Consider the following 15,063-nt stretch of genomic DNA (forward strand, 5'->3'; position numbering starts at 1 on the left):
ATTGATGGAGAACCCCAGCTGGTGCAAGAGGTCTGCCGTCGTCTGGAGGTGGCTGACGACTGTCTGGGGCGAGCCCGCCTTCAACAACCAGTCGTCGAGGTAGGGGAAGACTGAAACCCCTAACCTGGGCAGATGAGCTGCGACCACCACCATCACCTTCATGAACACCCGTGGGGCGCTGGTAAGGCCGAAGGGGAGCACGGTAAACTGAAAGGGCTCGTGGCCTACCGTGAAAGGTAGCGCCGGTGGGCCGGCAGGACGGGGATGTGGAAATAAGCGTCCTGCAAGTCCAATGCTACCATTCAGTCTCCTGGGTCCAGGGCAGCTAAGACCTGAGCCAGAGTCAGCATTTTGAACTTCTCCTTCCGGAAGAAGCCGTTGACGTTCTGTAGGTCCAAGATAGGGCGTAGGCCCCCTTTGCCCTTCTTGGGTACCAGAAAGTAGTGGGAGAAACAACCACACCCTACTTCTGGCCCAGGAACGCGCTCGATGGCCCTCTTGGCCAAGAGGGCCGAAACTTCCTCCTGCAGAAGCCGCAAATGATACCCCGATACGCGGTGGTGTTGCGGTGGCATGGCTTGAGGGGTCGTCTCGAAAGGGAGAGAGTAGCCCCTTCGGACGATCTGCAGCACCCACCTGTCCGAAGTGACAGTGTGCCAGTGAGAGTGGTGATGGCGAACCCTGCCCCCCACTGGCGTCACATGGGCCGAAAAGCACGGACTAGGAAGGTTTTGAGGCGGATGCTGCGGGGGAGGGTGTGGACTGGCCTCGCCGTTGTCCCCGACCGCCTCCACAGCGATTTCCACGGCCGCCACCGCCCTGGATGTTAGCCTGCAGCATGTGGCTGGCAGCATGTGTGGGGGCGCCCCTTCCTTGGCCACGAAAGGCTCGAAAGGCACCCATTTGCAGGCGCGGGGCAGAGAAGCCAAAGGACTTGGCCGTAGCCGTGGAGTCCTTAAAGCGCTCAAGCGCATGGTCTGCCTTGTTGCCAAAAAGGCGACGCCCATCAAACGGCATTTCCATCAATGTGTTTTGGACATCGGCCGAAAAGTTGGCGGACCTCAACCAGGCGTGGCGTCTAATTGCCACCGTCATTGCCATCGCTCTACCTAGTGAGTCGGTGGTATCCAGCCCACACCGGATAGAATATCTGGCTGCATCCCGGCCCTCCACAAGGGCTTGGCCGAATTTGGCCTGCACCTCCAACGGACACTCTGGCAGCAATTCCGGGACCGTATCCCACAGAGAGTGGGTGTAGCGGCCCAAGAGGCATGCGGTGTTGTAAGACCGCAGTCCCAGACTAAGGGAGGAGAAGACCTTTTTACTGTACATCTCGTACCTCTTGGATTCCCTGTCCGGCGGAGACGATGGGAATGCGGTCTGGGAAGTGGACGCCTGGATGACCAGGCTCTCGGGGGTGGGGTGGGTGGACAGGAAAACTGGGTCGCCCGGGGCTGGCCGGTGGCGTCTGGCCACGTTCCTATCTACGGGCGAACCCGTAGCGGGCTTGGACCAAGTGCCCAAAAGAACGTCGGTCAAGGCCTCATTAAACGGCAGCAGAGGCTCTGTCAGGCATGACTGCAGTTTAAGGACCTCAGTGAGGAGGTTAGTCCTCACGGCCGCGACGGGGAGCTCAATGCCCAAGGCCTTGGCAGCCCTCATCAACACCACACTGTAGGTTGCCCCCTCCTCCGAAGCCACGGTCGGAGGGGAGACAAAACCAGTGTCTGGAGAGGTGTCCAGACCATTGGCCTCCCCAAGTTCACCTGTCCAGTCCTCTTGAGACTGACACTCTCGGGTCAGAGGGTCCTCAGACCCCTCCCAATACTCCTCATCACCCATCTCCTGATACTCAGGGTTGTCAACTAATGGGGCCGGCTCATTGAAGTAAAACTCCCCAAGCGCCATCGAGAGCGGTGCCCAGCGGCGCCGTTCCGACGTCGGAACCGGAGCTAGGGAGGCATCGGGGACGGCGCCGCCCGAGGACGCCGCCGGAGGTGACACCTGACGGACAGACGTCGGGGGGGTCGTAAGGTCCACCGGCGACGACCCAGATCCCAAAGTGGGTCTAGTGGGGTCCCGCGGCGCCGGGTCCGTAGGGCCCTGCGCCGCTAGGCCCGAAGGCGCCGGCGGCGTCGGGGCCGAAGCCCACGACCCGCTAGACGCCCCAGATGGGTCCGCTGGGCCCGAAGGCCTCGCGGAGCCCGTCGGAGGAGAGAAGGACCTCATGGCCATGAGGAAGCGCTCGATCTCCTCTGGCGTCGCGTCTCGCCCAGGGACCGGAGGGTGTGGAGCTGGACGCGGCGCCCACGACTCCGACGGAGCCGCGTGGACAGTGTCACCCGAACCCTGGCCGCATGGCGCGAGCGTCGGGGGGAGTCAGAAGAGCGATAAAGCCTCTTCAACTTCTTGTGTTTCTTACCTGACGACGACTTCGACCCGGAGGAGTGGTGCCGACTCTCGGAGCTGTGGTGGCTCCGAGCCCGCGACCTGTCCCTCAACCTCCCGTGGGACCGGGACCTCTCGCAGCGCGGGCCGACTACAGGAGTTCGAGTCGCCTGCGGGACCGTTACCGCCTGGCTTTTGAAGATAGGGCCCGGCAGTCGGAGCAGGCCTTGTCGTCGTGGTCGACGCCTAGACAAGTGAGACACAGGTGGTGAGGATCCGTGACCGACATCGTGCGGTCGCAATCCTCGCAGTGTTTAAATCCAGGCATCCCTATGGCACCAATCGGAGTCTTAAGACTTCGAGAAGATGATCAAAATTATCCAAAAAGGTAATCAAAAAGTGACTAGAAGTACTGCGTTTTCCAGATCTGCGCTTGCTGGCGCGGAAAAAAGAAGAACTGACGTCAGGACGCGGAGGCGGCGTCTAAGTACTCCGATGACGTCATCACGGCGCCCACGACGCCGACGACAGACGCGGAGCCGCAGACGACGCCTACCGACGCGCAAGGGTACTGCTACGCAAAAATTTCCGGATCCAGTCTGACTCCTGGGGATATTCTAAGGTAAGGAATCTATCACTAACGTGTCTCTTTCAGATTTGATGGTCAACAGCCGGAGGGGGCACAATTGTGCAAGGGGCCGAAAGGAGCGCGCATCAGGTAAGTGAGGACTAAATTAAGGTCCCATTGTGGCATAACAAAGGGCGTGGGTGGAAATAAATGTCCAAGCACATTCAGAAATCTATTTACAATAGGAGATTTAAAGAGAGAAGGCTGGTCTGGCAGCCGTAAAAAAGCAGACAGAGCAGAAAGATAACCCTTGAGAGTTCCCAAAGAAGAGCCCTGCTGGGCAAGGGTTAGAATGAATAAAAGGACGGTAGAAAGAGAAACAGAAAGAGGGTCAAATAGACCTCTCTGAACAGTATAAAACAAATTTCTGCGAACGGCAGGCGTATACAGTCTTAGTGGAGGGCCGTCTGGCCGCCAGATTAACATTACAAACTTCGGAAGGAAGTTCAAAAGGTATGAACTGTCGCCACTCAATCTCACCGCATGGAGGCGCAGAGTTGACAGGTTCAGGTGAAGAATCCTCCCCTGCTGCTGCAACAGAAGATCCTCCCGAAGGAGCAGCCTGATCGGAGGATTGACACTCATGCTCGAAGCTCGGGATAACAGACTCTCCTTGCCCAGTCCGGTGCCACAAGGATGACTTGGGCCCGGTCGCTCCTGATCTTCTTCAGAAACCTGGGCAGGAGTGGTATGGGTGGAAAGGCTTACAACAGGCCTGAGGTCCACTGGCAACAAAACCAGTCGCAGAGCGATAGCCGGCATGGAAACTCCAGCGTGCAGTACTGCTGACATTGCGCGTTCTCTTCAGAGGCGAACAAATCTAACCAAGGTTCTGAAAGAGACCTTGCGCCACTACGTCCAGAGACACCGTTCGTGATCCTGAAGGCATCGACGACTGAGATCGTCCACACTGGCGTTCAGAGAACCTGACAGATGTTGAACCACCAGGGTGATGCCCGGCTGTTCCAGCCATGTTCAGAGAAGCAGGCCTCTCAACAGGGTCCACGACCTCACCCCGCCCTGCTTGTTGCAGTACCACATGGGGGTGGTGTTGTCCGTGAACACCTGCACCAGCTTGCCCTTGAAAGAGGGAAGAAATGCTTTCAATGCCAAACAAATCAGTGAGAGCTCCAATAAGTTTATGTGGAGTCCCATCTCCGCCGGAGACCAGTGACCCCTGAACTCCGCCTCTCCCATAGGGCCGTCCCATCCCAGAAGAGACGCATCCATCACAACTGTCAAGTTAGCAAAGTATCTGCCACATGCTTCACCATTATACGTTGGCTTCGCAAGATCCTGTGGATGCTGCCTGATGACACAAGAAGGACGGTGGTGGGCGCCTTGGTCACCTCCAGGTTGGACTATGGTAACATACTCTACCTGGGGGCGGCCAAGGCTGTCACTCGACGCCTGCAGCTAGTCCAAAATGCTGCAGCGCGCCTTCTCAGCGGTTGCCGTAAAACTGACCATATATCCGACCACCTCCGGGATCTTCACTGGTTGAGGGTCGAAAACCGAGTGAAGTTCAAGGCCCTCACTTACATGCATAAGATCAGGCACAAGGTGGCTCCGAGTTACCTACAGACCCTAGTAAAACCTTACTTTCCTTCCCGTTCCCTCCACTCCTCTTCTCAATGCCTCTTTTCTGTTCCCAGGATTAAGCTCTCCAGAATGGGAGGTCGTTCCTTCTCTTATTTAGGACCCAAGCTGTGGAATTCCCTCCCTCTGGCCATCCGGTCTGAGGACAGCATTATATGTTTTCGTAAAGCCGTTAAGACCTGGCTTTTCGACCTATAACCTTTTGGCCAATCCACCTTTTGTTAGCTGCAGTATCTTAGCGCCGGGAGACCCTCACGGGTAGCTGTTGCGCTCTACAAGTTTAAATAATAAAATAAATAATAAATAAAATAAAATAAACTGTGAAATCTGGTTGGGGAAGGGAGAGAGGTCTGCTGCTGACCCAATCGCTGTTCGTTAACCACCTCTGCAGATCCATCGCAGTTCCTTCCGAGATCTGAACCACGTCGGTGAGATTTCCCCGATGCTGTGCCCATTGGAACTTCAAGTCCCACTGCGGAGCCCGCATACGCCACCTGGTGTGTTTTACCAACAGGATGCAGGAGGCCATGAGACCCAACAGCTTCAGTCAACCTTACCAAAATCCAGGATACAGGCTGAAATATCAGAATCATAACCTGAATATCATGGACTCGCTGTTTGGGAGGATAAGCCCGAAACTGTACTATATCCAGAACAGCTCCGATGAAAGGGAGCATCTGAGAAGGAGTCACGAGTGACTTCGGCACATTTATAGAGAACCCCAGCGAATGCAGGAGGTTCGACGTAGTCTGAAGGTGGGAGATGACTGCCTTGGGCGAGGACGCTTTCCTCAGCCAGTCGCCTAGGTAGCCTGTGGCCCGGCAGGATGGGAATGTGAAAATACGCATCCTGCCGGTCCAACGCCACAATACAGTCTCCTTGGTCTAGGGCAGACAAGACCAGAGCCAATGTGAGCATTTTGAATTTATCCGTTTTGAGGAAGAGATTGACGGTCCGAAGATCTAAAATGGGCCGAAGCCCCTTGTTCTTCTTCAGAATCAGAAAGTAGCGGGAATAACAGCCACCAGCTATTTCTGAAGCTGGGACGCTTATTATAGCTCCTTTGGCCAAAAGAGCTGCAACTTCCTCTTGGAGCAACTTTAAATGATCTTCAACCAGCGGTTCCTGAGTTGGTGGAATTGAAGGAGGAAAAGAAAGCAAAGGAAGAGAATAGCCTTCCTGGACGATCTGCAAGACCTAATTGTCTGTTGTTATAGATCTCCAGCGGAGGAGATGATGACGAATTATCCCATCCACTGGAGTAGTGTGGTTCTGTAGAATCAGCCTAGGAGTACTTGGAGGCTGCAGCTGCTGTGGGCAGTGTGGTAGACAACTTCTGGCCTCCATTCAGAGGACGGAATGTGCCGCGTCCACGTCCACGCACGGCTTGGGTAGTCTGGGCGGCAAGTGGCTAGGATAGGGCTGACGCGGCTGGAAACCCCTTCCGTTGCCACGAAAGGGGCAAAAGGAAGACTGGCTACGAGTCAGTGGAGGAGAGGCCCAAGTATTTGGCCGTAGCTCGAGAGTCAATGAACCTGACCAGGGCCGAGTCTGCCTTTTCCCCAAAAAAGTGGGTCCATCAAAGTGCATGTCCATCAAATTGGCTTGGACATCCCCCGAGACGCCAGTTGTATGAAGCAAGGTGTGGTGCCTCAAGGCCACCGCCATTAAAATCGACCTGCCCACCGAATCGGTCGTACCCAAACCACATAGTATGGTGAATTTTGCTGCATCTCTCCCGTCCTTGACAGCTTGGGAAAGCACAGCCCGGGCCTCCTCCGGGACTTGTGGCAGCACCTGCGCAACTGTCTCCTAAAGAGAGTGGGAGAAAAGGTCCAATAAGCATTTTGTAATCACGACCGCAATGCCAGACTGGAGGGGGAAAACATCTTCTTTCCAAATGAGTCCAGTCTCTTGGATTCCCAATCCGGAGGGGCGGAAGGGAATGCACCTTCGGACGCAGAGGCCTGCACCACCAAACTTTCCGGGGTGGGGTGTTGGCTGAGGAATTTTGGATTGCCCAGAGCAGGGCGATGGTGTTGTGCAATCGTCCTATTCACAGGATACCCTGTGCTAGGCTTGGGCCATGTTCCTAGAAGGACGCCTGTAAGTGGCTCATTAAAGGGCAATAGGGGTTCAGAAGTGGAAAGCCCAGGTTGAAACACTCCAGTCAGGAGATTAGTCCTGACCTGCACTGAGGACAGCTCCAGTCCTAGGACCTCAGCTGCCCTCTCAACCGCCATGGTATAGGACGCCTCCTCCTCCGTAGCCACTGTAGGCAGAGAGAGAATGCCAGTGTCTGGGGAAGTATCCAGACCCACTGGCTGCCCGAGGTTTCCCATACCAGTCCATAGTCTCCTCAGAGACATCCTGGTTCTCTAGTGGGTCTCAAGACTCCTCCCATTGCTCTCCTGAGCCCAGCACATCCACAGGGTGCTCAGGCGACAACATGGAAGCCCTGGGTTCTGTCGACGTTGGAATCGGCGTTGATCGACGCCGTTCCGGCTCCGTGTCATCGGGATGAGGATGGTGCTTGCGCCGCCGATGGGCACCGGCTACGTCGCAGGCACTGAATTCGGGTTCGACACCAGGGAAGGTCGCTTTGGCATGACCGGCATCGACTCGGATCCGGAATCGGATACCTGAGTCCCCACCGGTGCCACTGCCTAAGCCGACGGTGTTGAACCTGATGGTGCCTCATCCGAACCCTGTGGGGCCCAAAGGCTCCCCAACTGGGTCTTTCCCATCAAATGGCCTTGAAAAACTCTTTAATTTGAGCGGGAGTCGCTTCGGCTCCCGGAAAGGGTGGGAGGCGCGAAATCAACTCAGGCTCCGGCTCCGCAGAACCATGCCTAGAGATTCGGTGCTCCTTACCTTTCTCGACGACGGGCACCAACTAAGGTGAAGATGAGGTCCGCTTGGACTTCTTCTTCTTGTGCCTCTTCCCTGAGTGTCCAGATGTCCATGAATGGGAGAAAGAGGCCAAAGGGCTCCGTGAGTGGTCCCACTACTTCCTCTTCTTTGAACCGGACTGTGACCTCCTCTGAGTCTCGCTTAACAGTGTTGACTGACGGGCCGCTAGCAACTTCATCGCTCGCTCCCTCGAGGTCTTTGGGACCATCGCCTGACAGTCTGAATGCAACTTTGAATCGTGGTCGAGCTCAAAACATCACAGACATACATGATGGGGATCGGTGACCGACATCATGAGGGAACAAGTCCTGCATGGTTTAAAACCTGTCTTCCTACCAGACATCCTTAGCACACAAAGTCGTACTCAAAATTTTCGACAAAAGCCGCCTGCCAAAAAGCAGCAGAGGGGTAGCTCTTTCTGGATCGGTGCTTAACTGGTGTGGAAAGAAAAGAAGTGACGTCCTCGTGCCTGGTTGGCGCCTATATAGGCACCACAATGTCATAACGGACGCCGATGACAATACGCAGAGCCAAATGGAGCCACTCAACATCGCACGCAAGGGGTATTGCTCAGCAAAAGTTTCCGGATCCAGCCTGACGCCTTGGAGATTTATAGGTAAGGAATCTGCAGCTAGAAGTCTCTATCAGATACCATAGCCTGGGTCCTGCCACTCCTTGAGTCAAGTATCAGAATCTGAACCTGGCAGGCAGACAACTTCCAGCACCCTCAGGGGCTCAGGGTTCCAAATGTTGTTAGGGACAGTTGCAGATGGAGGGGGGACAGCTTGAGGCACTGCCTACGTCCCATGTCCCAGCAGCAGTCCCCCAAGTGGCAAGTTCCACAAATCAGGCCACTCCAGTCACACATCATGACATCTCTATGGTGATGGGGGAAGGGGGGAACGCTGTTCAAAGGCCCACACCTTGAGTAAAAAGGGGCACAGAGAATCTTTCTAGCCTAGTCATGCTCTCACAGGACTCATGGGCTCGGATCGGTCGTCCCAGATGCAGGCCTCTGCACATCAACTCCAGGGGGGCTGAAATACTGGCCAGGGCATGCACCACCAGAAAAAAGGGGCATGGAGGATCTTTCTGGCAAACAGCTGCCTACACTCATGGACCTGGGGATGGCAGTCTCAGGTGAAGGTTTTTGAGGCTGGGATTTGCTCCACCACCATGTTGCTCCAGCGAGGCAAACTCCAGAGTCTTCAGGATTCCTCCTAGCAAAAGTAGAGTGTCCACCCCATTTCCAGGGCATCAAGATACGTCTCAATGTTGGGCCAAAGGAGCTGAAAGCTAATCTGTGTTCTTTGACCACACACATACAAAATGATGTGCTCTGTAAACTGATTTGAGAAAACATTTCCTCTCCATTTCCCCTTATCCCAGCAAGATTTTTAGAAAATACTTAGCCAGCCATTTTTAAATTAGTAGAGAATTTTACCTAGTGGTAAGGCTCGAACATTTGTATTTCTCTTCCTTGTAACAGAAAATAATGTATTCAGTCAGCAGCACAGTAAGAGGAAATGGTCCAATGATTCTCACTGGAATACAACGTAATAATTAAATTACATTGCTCTTCTCCTTTCCAACTATGAAATGTGTTTTCATGCTTGTACTTAATCGTATGGCAGAAACATCAATAAAAGATAAACACTTAAACAACAGGCTTTGTTTTATAAAGCAAGGATGGAGTTGGAGATTTGTGATTTACCTTCTGGGTTAGACTGCAACTGCCTTTCAGCAAAGCGGACCATTTTTGGGGAGCCCTCCATAACAACCTGCCAAGAGAATTCCACCTGCACATTTCCGTCATTGGCCAATTCAAACCTAAAGACAAAATCAGAGATTAAGTTCACAGATAGTGCTGAAGAAAAGAACGCAAATAACTAGTGTGTTCACAGCCAAGAGCATTGCCAGTATTTCCAGAATGGTTACATTCTTCAAAGAGTACCCAGCTACTCAATTCAACACACTAGAAGGGACAAGGCATACGTCATTAGAGTAATGTAGCCTGGAACAACTAGACTTGCTATTGATTCATTGAATGATATTATTCATCACAAACTCTGCTAATTGAAAAACGTGGCTTCTTAGTTTTAATTTTTTTAAATGTGCTCCGAAAGTGCATGAATGATAAAGTTATCTTTACTTAACTATGTTACTACTGGTTTGTAAGCTCTTTTATATTCCAGATCTGTGGGTTCTAGTTCCACCTAGTGGGGAGACCAGAACTGTTTTTCATATGCTGTAGTAAGTAGTCACAATTCTCTCCCTTTGCAAAGGATGTATTTTCAGTTCCCATTTAATAAGGAGTCTATCATTCTTGTGATTCAGGCTGAAAGAAGAGGAGCAGACGTAAGTTGGATGAACAAGTTACTTACTTCGGCAATGCATTATCTGGTAGCGACAATATCTAGCTACAGATTCCTTACCTTTGAATTTCCCCAGGCGTCAGACTGAATACGTAAACATTTCGATGAGCAGTACCCTTGCGTGCTGTCTGGTGGCTCCTTTTGGCTCCACGTGACATCGTCAGCATTGTTAGCGTCAGTTATGATGTCGCAGTCACCTATATGGGCACCACCCAAATGCGAGGATGTCGGTTACCTTTCAAGTTTCAACAGCAGAAGCGCAGAGACATGAAGTAAACTGACTTGCGTGTGTCACAACTAGGGCCCTGAAAAGGGAGCAACCCTAGCCCTATCAAAACCAGTCCAGAGAGAGGGAGGCATGGATGGGTCTGTAAGGAATCTGCAGCTAGATATTCTCTACACCAGATAATGCATTACCGAAGTTAATTAACTTATTCTTCTGATAGAGACTTCTAGCTGTAGATTCTTTACCTTTCAATTAAGATACCCAAGCCATACCATCCTGGCGGTGGGCATTGGACCGATTTTCAGGCAGTAGTGTTTGGCAAACGTGAGCAGAGACACCCATGTTGCTACCTAGAAGATGTCCAGGACTGGAACACCCTGAGCCAACGCTGTAGTCGCAGCATTTCCCCAGGTAGAATGCGGCTGTAAGCCCTAAGGAGGCTGCTGCCTAGCCAGGGAGTAGAAGATCTTAATGCAGGAAATGACACAGCGCAAAATGGTCCATTTCTGTACTGCCTGACATTTTTTTAGCTCCCGCGTAACCCAGAAAGAGTTGGTCATCCATTTGGAACTCTTTTGCGCAGTCAAGGTAGAATGACAATTCTCTTTTTTAAGACCAGACGGTGGAGACGCAGCTCTTCCTTAGAGGGATGCGGGGGAGCAGAAAAGGTAGGCAACGTGACTGATTGACCCAGATGGAATGGGGTCACCACTTTTGGTCAAAGGTAAGCACAGGTGAAACCACCTTCTTACCCACAAAAGTCTTCAAGTAGGGAGGCTTGCATGATGAAGCCTGCCATTCGCTCACCCTCCGGGCAGATGTTATTGCTACCAGAAAGACTGCCTTGATGGTAAGCAGCTGGAGGGAAAAATTATGTAACGGTTTTAAGGGAGCACACATGAGAAATGTGAGGACCAAATTAAGGACCCACTGCGGCATGACAAAGGGAATACGTGGAAACATATGTACAAGCACTTTTCTTTAAACAGTCTTTTTTATTAAACTGCTGCATCATAAACAATCACAATAATACATACATATATCTCAATCTGGCGGTAGAAAAAGGAGAGAACAATGGAATTTCAATCCTCAACTAGGTGTCCCAAATGATGTGCAGCCTTCTACATGTGCGAACCTCTTGTGTCAACCTCCCTCCCCACTACCCTGCCAACTAAGTTCTCTATTTCTCCTGGGCTCCCCAAATCTTTTCCCGTTTCTTTGGGCATCCTCTGCTCTGGTAAACTACTTTCTCTGCTTGCTTGCACCAATCAAAATCTCGTTTCCAATCACTATTCTTTGGGGGTTCAATGGCACATCACGCCCTAGCGATGTTCCTCTTCGCCACCATAGCAGCTAACATCAGCCAGGCCCACAGTTACTTCGAACAGATGCCACCTTGCATCTGCTGAGACTTGCAGACCCACTACTGCAGACATTATGAGGGCCAATTCGTCCAGTATCTTTGAATTTTGGGACATGCCCAAAGAATATTTTTTAAAAAAGCTAATTTCTCCACAGCCCATGACACATTGGCCGAAGTCACAGCGGCCTATTTTGTGCTGGAGCGTCCGAGAAGTGTATGTACTATGTAGGATCCTAAGTTGAATTAATCAGAACCGAGTACGTATAGCATTTCCCTAGGACTCTGTATGGCCTCAGCCCAATTGTCATCTTCTAATAGGCCTAAGTCTGTTTCCCATGTTTCCCTCAGAGGGCCTAAATGATCAGGTAAATTATTCATTATCTTCCGATATGTTAACAAGATAGCCTTGCCTGTTGATGGGTCGAGGCGTAGTCTATGTTTTAACGGGAACCCGTTGGGTAACTGTTCTCCTTCCGGTACGTGGCATCTCAGGGCATGTTTCAACTGCAGATATCTAAACCGTTCTCTGTCAGCCATCTGAAATTCTGTTTGCAAATCTTCAAACTTAACCATTGTCCTCTTTTGCCAGGGCTCTCCTAGGTGATCAATCCCAATGTCAGACCCTCCAGGATATCGCGATTTCACGATTTGCAAAAAAATCGCGAAATCAGCCGAACACTGCAAATCCCGCGATATTTGCCCAAACGCCCGCGAAATCTGCCGTTTTGCCAGCCATTAGTACTTCAAAGTCTTATTTAAGGTCCCCGAACGCTTTGAGACGGCGCTTCGGAAAGGCTGTAATGTGCCCGTCCTTGCCTCACATTTTCCGTCCACACTGCGCATGCCTGGGTGGAGCGCCCACAAAAAAAAGTCTGACTGATACATCTCAAGTTGCTGTTTACATTTTACAAATGCAGCTTTGTTATCCCGGAAGTAACCGCAGCAGAAAATTCCCTAACTTGGCCATTTCACCATCCCGCTGCTCATGTGTTCAGTAATATTTCGGCTGCTTCTTCTTCGGGACGCTGTGCTGCTTTCTCGGCACGGGCGGGCACGCTGCGCGCTGCAGGCCTTGAACTCCGTGCCGCGTTTCACCCCTAAAACAAATAGACAAGCGTTGCAATGCTCCTTCTGGGACGCCCCGAAGATTTTACATGAACTTTGTGGAGAGTTCCGCATTTAAGTGCTTGAGGAGAACTGAGACAGAGACAGAGAGCGCTATCGCCAAGGTGTGGAAAAGGAAAGAGGGTTTAACTGAGATTAGGATGACGAACGGCGGCCATGAGGCCGGCTGGATAGCTGCACACCTATCAGAGAGAAGGAGGGAGGGAGAGGGAGAGGGAGAGGGAGAGGGAGAGGGAGGGAGAGAGAGGGAGGGAGAGGGGGACAAAGAGAGGGACAGACACGGAGGGACGGAGAGAGGGATAGACTGAGGGACGGAGAGAGGGACAGAGACTGAGGGACGGGGAGAGGGACAGAGAGCGAGAGGGACGGCGTGAGAAACGGTGAGAGATAGGGATGGCGTGAGAGATGGTGAGAGAGGGAGGGACGGCGTGAGAGACGGTGAGAGAGAGGGTTGAATGTTTGCATTTGGTTTGCTCTGCTTTTATGGATTTCTTGCTAAAATCAGAATAAAATTCCATTTGATTTGACTTTTACTGTCTGTCAATGCGAGCCATGCAAATGGCTTCAACAAGATGTTGTGCTAACATGGAATGGTTTTAAGATATAAGCTGTTGTGGTGCTGTTGAGTTAGGTTTTGCACTGATGGCCACCTTCAAATCCAGGAGCAATGATTTTTTTGCTCTCCTTGTGTTTTCTGTGTGGATGTTCACAATGTGCTTACTTTTTTGAGTACATCTGTATGTTTCAATGACTAGAACGTAAGCTACTTGGAATATCTGAAATCCGAGGATTCCCTAGTAAGGATATAAAATGGGCTAATACATGACCCCATGAAGTCTTGTTGCATAAAAGAGTTTGAAGGCGCTGCCAGCCTCCGGGGACAGGAGATGTACATGCGTATGGTAAGCACATCTCCTGTCCGTACGCGTGCACATTTCTTGTACGCTCGTGCCTTCTCTTGTCTCCCTTCGGGACAGAAAGCAGCAGCAATAGGGCCTCATAGCTTCATGTTGCTAAATAACTCAAAAACAAAGATATCTGTGTTTGTTGTAGGAAAAATGGCCCAAACAAATGCTGCAAAATTTCCATATTTGTGCCGCTAAATTTCCTTTTTTGTGCCGCTAAATTTGCTAATCCATGCCGCTATATCCTGGGGGGTCTGCAATGTGGCCCCACTTACGAAAGCCCCGGAGCCCCCCCCCCACTTCACCCAGCCAATCATAGTCCCAGAGTGGGGTTTGTTCAGTCAGTCTGGCCTCCCATCCTACTAGTTGTGTAGCCTCTCACCATGTTTGTGCCATCGTCTGTGTATGTATAGGGAGTGTTTTTGCATTATCTTCATGATACAATACAGCCAGGTTCCCTCCATTTCCCATAGAGTGGTGGTCTACCCGGTATGCTGGTTCTGTCTGGGTTGTAAAGACCCGGTCATTAATATTTATGAGCTGGAATGCAAGGTAGTAACTCCTAACATCTGGGACCACTAGCCCCCCTTCATATATTCCCCTCTGTAACTTACGCTACGCAATTCGCAGGCAACCCCCTTCCCATAACAGGGTACGCAACTCCCCATCAATCACTCGAAAGAACGCGGCCGGAAGCTGGTATGGGGTGTTATGAAACATGTATAAGAGTATCGGAAGGGCAATCATTTTGAACAATACAGCTCGACCCATGAGTGTAACTGGGAGTCGCCTCCAATGGCTCACATCTCCTCGCAGCCTCTCCAGTTGAGAATATAGGTTCAGGGCCAGAAGTTCTCTCTCCGACTTAGTTATCCAGATCCCTAAATACTTGAATTTGTCTATCTATGTCAGGGCTGTACAGACAGATGTGAGAGGCAAGATCTCCCCAGCTAAGAGAAAAATTTGCAACTTGTCCCAATTAATTTGGTAGCCCGAGTAGCTGCCAAAACTTCGAAAGATACGTATAAGTCTATGGAATGTCTGGTGAGGTTTGTATGCATACAGTAGATTATCGTCCGCATATAAGGAAATGAGTTCCTCCCATCCTCCCCAAATGTCTATGCCGTATACAAGAGGGTCCCTGCGCTGCAAGTGGTTCAGATGCATTTCAAAAATAATAGGGGAGAGGGGGTGCCCTGTCTTGTGTCCCTATATAGCACAATGGGCCTGGATACTGATACATTTACCCACACTCTTGCAGACGGGTCATAATATAGCAACCATAACCAGGCGCAAAACTTTGGGCCAAAAACGCATCTGGACAGTACTGCAAATAAGTATGACCGTTCACTGCTGTTGAATGCCATACGGGCATCCAATGACAGCACTGCTGTGGCTTCAGCTGATTGGGACCCTGTTATGGACATGACGCCATATAGGTGTTGGAGATTTAGCCTGGTGCTCCTGTGTGGCATGAACCCGGATTGGTCCGGATGAATTAATGTGGAGATAATGGCATGCAGTATATTAGCCAGCACCTT

At 51.4% G+C, this 15,063-nt stretch overlaps 1 protein-coding gene across 1 annotated transcript in view; it reads right to left on the reverse strand.

Moving 5' to 3' along the window:
- The window catches only part of HYDIN (HYDIN axonemal central pair apparatus protein), a 2,950,008-nt gene that overhangs the window by 668,498 nt on the left and 2,266,447 nt on the right, over positions 1–15,063 (reverse strand). Inside the window, exon 68 of the mRNA XM_086945295.1 lies at positions 9,243–9,358. Coding sequence (XP_086801421.1) covers positions 9,243–9,358 — 116 coding nt within the window. The remainder of the gene's footprint in view (positions 1–9,242; positions 9,359–15,063) is intronic.

Source organism: Lissotriton vulgaris, chromosome 12 (assembly GCF_964263255.1).
Source record: "Lissotriton vulgaris chromosome 12, aLisVul1.2, whole genome shotgun sequence".
NCBI lineage: Eukaryota > Metazoa > Chordata > Amphibia > Caudata > Salamandridae > Lissotriton > Lissotriton vulgaris.